An 8,751-nucleotide genomic window follows, 5' to 3' on the forward strand; every position below is an offset into this window, starting at 1 on the left:
AATACTGAAGTGCAAAGCTTCCATTCCCCTAGTAGCTAACAAAAGAGACATGCAAAACCTCATAAACACGTTCATCTTTCAGACTTGATTCTCATGTCACGGTTCTACACCTCAAATTTCAGAGCAGGCAGTTTTCAGGCAGATGGTTGGTAAAATTGCTTTTGAGATGGTACAGAGTAGAGCATGCAGCATCCTTTGATGAAAGTGTAATTAGCTGTTTAAGCAAAGGTAGTGCAGATATATGAATTGTCCACTAATATTCAAAATCTTGTTGATTTGTTCTCTTGAGAATAATTTGGATCCTTGCATTGGTTTTATCTTACTCTTATTTCTGTGAATGCCTTTGAGCATCTCCAACACTTACAGCCTGCATTTTCTTAGGAAGCAACTCATCTTTGTGGATACTCACAGACATCTTCTTATGCATATATATCTAATTTTTCCCTTCATTTTACTTTCTTTTTGATGTAAATCATCATCTCTAAAGACAAGCATGAATACTCTATCCAGAATGTCAAGATGATGCTACTTCCCATTAATGTAATTAAAAGAACAATTTTCATTATTTTTTTTGAAAAACTTCCATTTATAACATTACATTACCAAGGCAGCTTCTAGAATTTCCTTTTCAAAACTAGGCAGTAACCTATTTTCAGATTTTTTTAAAATGTAACTATTTACCATTCCCACGCTCCATATCAAACCTTACTAGGAATCACTAGAAAACTTCACAGGCTGTTGTACATCACTGTAAATCTTTAAATTACATCCTTTACAAATCTAACAAAACAAATTCTGGATGTATTTTATGTAGTCCCAAAACTTCTACGGCTAATAAGCAAAGCTAAAAAATTTGCACCTTCTCATAGTTAACCCTTTCAGTCATACTTATTTCTGCATCTATTTTATCCCATGTTCCTAAATATTTTTTCTGTTCTTTCAGAAGTCTTTCAAGACTGGCCCCGGCTATCCTCTGCACTAAGTTTTATAATTATATGAGGGAACATACGCTCCTCCCAGTTCTTCATATCCATTTAAAGAAAAGGTAGGTAAAAAATAATTTCCTAAAAGAAGAATAGTTCCCTGAAACAGATGGTACTTTCTCCCTGAAGATATTGTGAATGATGTAAATGTTTTGCCAGTGTTTGGTAGCAGCGTTGCTTTATGAAGGTCTTCTATATCCAGAAGGAAAAGTATGTTCCAGATGCTGTAACTGTTGCTTAGGCTGGCACAGTACATGTCCTTAATAGCGCAGCGTAGTGCCTATTTATGTAATTAGGACTAAGCAGTCAGAGGAAATGTTATATTAAGCCCTTGCCACCCATACCTTTTCCTGGAAATCATTCTATTAAAAGAAAAAAAAAATGGTAATCTACTAGGCTATTGTCTTTTCAAATAACAGAATGCCCCTCTAGCTTCAAAATGCGCTTGTTAGCCAGTGCAGATATGAAAAAAAGGAATTTAACAAACTGAAAATTCTTTGACCTGATTCTGGAAAAGATGTTTACTCGGAGCAGAATATAAAAAATTACTCTTCTGATGTAGCATGATCATGGATAAAAATACTAACTATTATCGATTGCCCACATATTTCCAAGGATTGGTCCTGTTTGTCTCCATCGAATCCTGGTGTCACTTGTTAATGCTGCATTGGGAAGGGGAATAGTTATTCGGTTCCACCTGAAAAACAAATAACACAAATACTAACATTTTACACTGATATCTGTTAAGCAACTGTATGTTTTGTGTACTGTTTAGTTATTCTGGAAGTTTTGTGACAGTTTTTAGTTCTAAGATCTGCTCAAATTAAGTAGTGAACTTGCTGCAGCTTTTGAAAATATAAATGAAAAAAATTTACACGGCCCATGATATTTTCACACAATATATGAATGTCAATTATTCAATTTTAAAACCCAGCCATTTTTTCCCTGTATGAATGTGTGAAGTCAGCAAAATTCTTAACCTGCTTTACTATAGCAACCCCTCCATTGCAGTGAACATCCCTAAATTGCATACTGGATTAAACTTTTCGGTATGACTGAGCTGTTTGGTGGAAACCCTTGGGGATAAGAAGAGAGGCATGGAAGATTTGGCCTGCTGTGGCCTGGGCCATCATTCTCATGCCATCCACAGTGGCTACACTTCCTAACACTGGGGGTAATGATTTCTATGAAAATGGTACAGAAACGGGGGTCACTAAATCATAGCAATGCTTCAACTACACTCTCTCCTCATGGTCATACCCACTGCTCTGAAGTGTCTGTGGAAGTTGGGATATGGAGGGATACAGAGGCATGGGATTTGCGTTATGCAACAAGACATCACGGTTCATTTTATGGTCAGAACAGTACTGAAGGGACTTAATAAAAAGAAAGGCTGATATAAGAAAGTGACACTAACAACCATCCCTGTCTGCAGAAGCACAGAGGCTGTGCTTCATTGTAACCCAAAATTGGGATTCCAAGTGAGTAAAAGTGTCTGAGGATGTAAATATGGTTTTGACCAATGGTTCCTCTGACTAAGAAGAAAACTTTTGTGGCTTTGACAAGGCATAACTTTTAATTACCAGCATGCTGTCCACAGGGGTTTTTTTTGTAATTTATCTTTAGAATCAGAAAAACAACATTATACCACAGAAGCAGCCCCATATATCTCAAATTTCATTACTTGGCAGCCAGGGAGACCAGAACACTCCTTCCTTGCTGTCCTCAGCTAGTAAAAAATGAAAGATGACTTGGGGTTGCGTGCTTTGCTGCTTTCTTCTGTCACCTATAATTCACTTCTCTAATCTTGCATCTCAGTTAGCTTTGCAGAGAATGCTCTCACCCGCTGTAGTTTTCAGAGGCGTAGACAGTGCTGTGGGGGAGGTGAGGCCCAGCACATATCTCAGGCAAACACTCAGTGTGGAGCAGGGACCAAGAGCGGCCGTGGTTGGTTGAAAACTCCAAGCTGACACTGATAACACAGTGAAGGAAAGAAAGGAGACAGACACCGTGAGCCTACCTGGCATAGATATGAATGTAGAAGAACCAACACTGAGAAACCATCAAATCTGCCATTCCCAATAACTGATGCTGAAACATGAAATAATTTTAAGCAGCCTTTGAATACAAAAAATCCTGAAAAAAATACAACATGAAATAAATCTGAGTGTTTAAAAATCAAAATGTAGCCTATAGACCGAGAATTGTCTAAATGCCTAGCCCTTGTATGGCCACCATCTAGCTAGTGTTTTAATGCTGCTGCTGTTAAATGAGCTGAAGTTACTCTTACCATTCAGCTAGAAATGGGTTCAAAAATAATGAGGAGAAGACTTGAATTCATCAGAGTTAGACAGCATCATGTGAGCACAGGATGCTTATAACGGCCAGAGGGTGGAGGGGACCTGGGGAAGGGCACCCTTCAGAGACCCCCTGGGACCCTCCGCGCTGCCCAGCCATAGCGGTCTTTGATGGCTTCCTCCCACCTCACAGAGCCGGGAGTGCTCAGTGGTGAATTTTGTGAGTCATGGGGACACAACCATATGTAAAAACTCCAGATTTCCCAGGAAAAAGTCTGCTGTTCTCTGGTTTCATTGACTAGCAGTAAACCAAACCATCCATGTGCAGATAGTGACATTAGAGAACTGGAACTCTCCGAGATCATCCCCTGAGTCTATGACAATGAGTTATTAAATTCTCACAAAGTTCATTGACAAGTTCAGTTTTCAAAAAGCTATTACTAGAATTTTTTTCCTTCCCTGTTTCACTGCATATTTACAAACCCACTGTTTATAATCTAGGAGTGTAAGGAGATCCTTAGATCTTTTACATTCTGAGGATCTTGAAAAAGTAATATAGGAAGTGCTTGATTTATTAAGGATTTAGTATTTTACTGAAATACTCTTGTAATTTCCTCCATAAAATTAGCTTGTAATATTCTGTTTTATTTTAAGTAATGTCAATGGAACATTATAAAAGTCATAATTCATCACCTCAATACTAAATTATTGGATCGTAACTTTTCCTTTTCATTATAATTTGCTGACAATATTACTTATTATAATTTGCTGATAGTATTACTTTATTTAAATGTACCATCACTGTGATATTGTAAGTATGTATTAAAACAGTTTATAGAGGTTTTGACTAATTTATTTCAGATTTAACTGTACTGATACCTTGGAGGACCATATTTACTGCATATATTCAGTGCGAGTCTCTCACATTTGCAGTAATGAAAGCATTATGAATAATGCTGTAGACCAGAAAATGGGAAATGCTGCTGTATTTGGGAATTAAAATAGGGATAATGGGGAGCTATTACTTATTTTGTTATGAAGAAGCTCACTTCTGCTTCAGAAATAGTTTACATGAAGGAAGAATGTTAATCTTTCAAAATATATACTCAACCCCATCAGGTAACAGACCGAGACAGAGACTTTATATAAAACATGTTTACAGGCCAGGAGTGTTCACAGGCAAAGTTTTCACTTCCCATGTAAAAAAATATTGCTGCCTTCCCTTCCTACCAAATATAAGTGCAATGCCTTGATTTTTACTGCCCCTTGGATTCTGCTGCCCTACATGGCTGCTAGGACTGTCAGTGCTGATGCAGCTCTTTCCAGTTGGAAGTAGATGCCATAGGACATGGATGTGAAAACATTTACAGTCTCTTACTTTAAACTCTTGACTCTGGAAAAATACAAAGTAACTTTATCCTCATAAAATATCAGGATAAACAGTCTGACATGTATATAAGGAAGGAGAGGCAGTGGACAGTTTGGGTTTGGGTCCCCTGTTTGAAGAAGGATGTTAAGAAACTGGAGAGGTGGAGCAGAGGATGATCAAGATGTCTGTGGCCTCGAGTACCAAGCCAGGAGGGGCTGGGGAGCTGGCTTGCTCAGCCTGGTGAGGAGGGCTGAGCTACAGCAGCCTGTGATGGTGCAGAGGACACTCACAAGGGAGGCAGAGCCAGACTCTCCTCAGTACTGGCAGGCACAGTAGGGCAATGGCCATAAAGACATGGCATCAGAGTTTTGGACTGGACATAAGGAAACACTTTTTCACTTTGGCAGGTGACCCAGAGAGGTATCACAATGTCCATCCATGGAGGTTTTCAAGACATGGATAGGCAAAGCTGTGGCTGACCTGACCTATACCGGTAACAATCCCACCTGCAGCAATCGGTTTCACTAGATGACCCGTGAAGGTTCCTTCCAACCAACATTTCTAATACTCTACAAAATATGGACCAGCAAATGACTCCCTTCTTTCCCTTTCCCTCCCCTTAACTCCATGGAAAAAAGAATGTTGAATGTCCCAATGAAGCCAGCAAAAGAGTTCTGTAGTCAGCAAATAGGCAGTGAGCAAAAGTCGCTCTGAAATCATGAGCAAGTTTTGACCTGGAAAGCTATATAACAGACCTCTTCTTGAATATGAGGTATATAAACCTGGGCCTGTGGAGACCAGGAGAAACATTAGCTTTTGAGTAGCTTATATCTGTCATTATTAAATGGTTTTGTTCTTTCTGAGAAAAAAAATCCAAATACCCATATAGATGCTATAAACTGAAATGTGCCAGAAAGCTGATAATCAAAAGAGAAATCTTGTTGTACCTGTTACCAGGTTGATAAGTTCCACAACCCAAATTGATGGAAAATTGGATCATGTGAGTCACTGTGGAAGGGAGCACTGGAAGGACATGGAAGTAATCCACAGCCCAGACATTCCGGTTGTGGCCTTGGTGACTCTTTTGCTTCAGGCAAAACTTGGTTGCTGGAGTCTGCAGGTCCGGACTAATGACAACAGAAACCAAAGATGGAACCTTTAAAAGAAATGAAATCAGGCTTAATAAAAGAAATAATACTAAAAAAAGGTCACAAGTTACTATTTAAAATAGAAAAGCAACTTCAAATATACTGAACCAAACATGTACTTTTCTCTCTCCTTGCTTAATTTCTGTTAACTTTTTTTAGCCACCTTTTTCCACAGAAAATCCCAAATACAAACAATTTATATTATGTGCATAGCTATTAACACTCTGGATACCAGTGCTGCTTACCGCCTTAGTGGGATCGGTTTGTTTGGTTGTAAAGACACTGTAGAAAAGCCTGTACCTTCTGTGTTCTGAAAAATTCTAGGCTATTTTGTCAGTGTCAGGAATACGGTATTTGTCGCGCAGCCGTTCAGCTCACGGAAGCAAACGCAGGGCAATGGCATGTCTAGTCTGAGTATGTGAGAATGGAGTAACAGCCTGAGTTCACAGGCGAATGCAGGGAGGATGTTATGTTGTGGAAATAAATGAAAGCATTGCTTTACGAAGGTTAGCCTTTGTCCTAAAGCAACGTAATTAGACCTTTATTATGTCAAAAGAGGATGTCAGCTTTAAAACCGCTTGTTTTAAAAAAACCCTCCACAATGAAGTCAGTGTAATTTCAGATCCTATCTCTCCCTGAGTTCCCCAATTAATTTATTATTTTACAATTACAGTTTCCTTAGTTTTAAAAAAGTTCTAGCCCCTCTTTCACACAGAGGCAGGCGAGGAGGGAAGCCACGCACAATGAAACAATGCGAGTGACTCAACGAAAGCCAGGCCAAACCCTACTGTAAACATTTGCTCTCTGAGTGCTGGAGTTGCAGTGAAAATGCACACAGACCTGTGCTTGGAATCAGCTGCATCTTTACCACCAGATTTCCTACCTACTGCACAAGGATACTGCATTTCCACCTCTAGTGTATGCATTACGTATTGATTTTTGCTATCATTTTTACAGCAGCAGAGTAAGGACACCTCAGGGCTGGGTTACTCAGGGTAGATGTGGTACTACCTTGCCCTAGACAGGAGGGATCCTGACAGCAGCTTCAGGTCCTTCTTGTCCTGCCTGGGTGGTGGATGTGGTTGGAAGGAGGCTGCGCTAACGGCAGAGGTGAAGCTGCTTGTGCACACTGCCAGCAACCACATCCTATGGCTGAGTACATACCTGCATCACTGCAGGCCCTCTAAGAGGGCACACAACTGTATTTAGAATGGAAATTAAAAAATGTAGGCTGTGAAATTTCCTGCACCAGGCACAGGAAAGACCTCCAGACACTTCCCAGTCACTCTCCCAGCCACTGATCTCACCATGACCGACCCTCTCAGGATGCAGCTCCTGAGTATCAAAGCATGGCTAGCAGGAGCTTGACTGGAGACAGGAGTAATTATTTGTGAGGAGGTGTTATCAACAGTTTTCAGCTGATAGCTGAATGTTTTTGCCCATTGCCCATTTGGCTGTTATCCTATCACTAGCCAACACCGCCGTCCTGCTCTGGGGTGGGATAACCAGCAATAACTGCAGAGCAGTGTTGCAAAGGCGCCCCATCATTGTGAAATCTGCACGCGATTTGTATGCTTCAGAAGATGAGGTTTGACTGCCCCTGTGGAATGCAACATGCAACTGTGTTGTGATGACTTAAAAGTAGATTGATCTATCCGCTCCATCCTACTACTTTGTTTAAGACAATTTACCTTGTAAGCAGCATAGGTCAGGGTATCAAGAGGTATGTGTTCCCTCCTGCCTTCAATCTTGGCATAAAGTATGACATCATTTTCATGGGATTCTCCAGAATCACAAGTTCCCCCTGTACAACATACGTTTGAGGGAGAAAAAAATTAATTGAAGCCCTTGTTATTGGAAAGTGGAATCATATTACACAGCCATAATTAAAAAAATAATTGCAACCAGATGCTATTTAACTTAGGATATGAAACAAAAGAACACCAGCCCTAAGGACACAATGTATAAGAACTATTTGATCAGCTACACCATGCCAGAGATCAAGGGGGCTGACAATTATGGAAACCTCAAGTAACTCTCTTAATCAGCTTATCAACACAATTTTAATAGAAAATGCTATGCCCAAAGCAATACTTCTGTCTGTAGGCTTTAAATCCTATTTACACAGAAATGCTCTGCTGCTTGAATTCTCATCAATAAACTGTTATTTAGTACTCGCACTCCATGCAGCCACACAGACTGTATGTGAGGACCTCTTAAATACTTCTCAGCTAATAGTTTGGGAGCTGAGAATTTGCTTTTAGTAGGAAATCATAGAATCATAGAATCACTTTGGTTGGAAAAGACCTTTGAGATCATCGAGTCCAACCTTTAACCTAACCCTGACATCCCACCACTAAACCATGTCCCTAAGCACCTCATCTATCCTTCTTTTAAATACCTCCAGGGAGGGGGACTCTACCACCTCCCTGGGCAGCCCATTCCAGAGCCTGACAACCCTTTCAGTGAAGAAGTTTTTCCTAATATCTAACCTAAACCTGCCCTGGCGCAGCTTCAAACCATTCCCCCTCGTCCTATCATCTGTTACCAGGGAGAAGAGGCCGACCCCCACCTCCCTACAGCCTCCTTTCAGGTAGCTGTAGAGGGCGATCAGGTCTCCCCTCAGCCTCCTCTTCTCCAGACTAAACAACCCCAGTTCCCTCAGCCGTTCCTCGTATGACTTGTGCTCCAGACCCCTCACCAGCTTGGTTGCTCTCCTCTGGACATGCTCCAGCAATGCAACATCCTTCTTGTAGTGAGGGGCCCAAAACTGAACACAGTATTCGAGGTGCGGCCTCACCAGCACCGAGTACAGGGGCACGATCACTTCCCTTGTCCTGCTGGTCACACTATTCCTGATACAGGCCAGGATGCCATTGGCCTTCCTGGCCACCTGGGCACACTGCTGGCTCATATTCAGCTGGCTGTCAACCAGTACCCCCAGGTCCTTTTCC

General features: G+C 40.9%; 1 protein-coding gene across 1 annotated transcript in view; it reads right to left on the reverse strand.

Moving 5' to 3' along the window:
• The window catches only part of RELN (reelin), a 258,355-nt gene that overhangs the window by 102,663 nt on the left and 146,941 nt on the right, over positions 1-8,751 (reverse strand). The window contains exons 13-16 of the mRNA XM_009641400.2: positions 7,489-7,601; positions 5,597-5,805; positions 2,827-2,955; positions 1,571-1,680 (exon numbers count right to left, since the gene is read on the reverse strand). Of these exons, the coding sequence (XP_009639695.1) occupies positions 1,571-1,680; positions 2,827-2,955; positions 5,597-5,805; positions 7,489-7,601 (561 nt within the window). The remainder of the gene's footprint in view (positions 1-1,570; positions 1,681-2,826; positions 2,956-5,596; positions 5,806-7,488; positions 7,602-8,751) is intronic.

This window comes from Egretta garzetta, unplaced genomic scaffold (genome assembly GCF_000687185.1).
Source record: "Egretta garzetta isolate BGI_Z169 unplaced genomic scaffold, ASM68718v1 scaffold156, whole genome shotgun sequence".
Taxonomy (NCBI): Eukaryota; Metazoa; Chordata; class Aves; order Pelecaniformes; family Ardeidae; genus Egretta; species Egretta garzetta.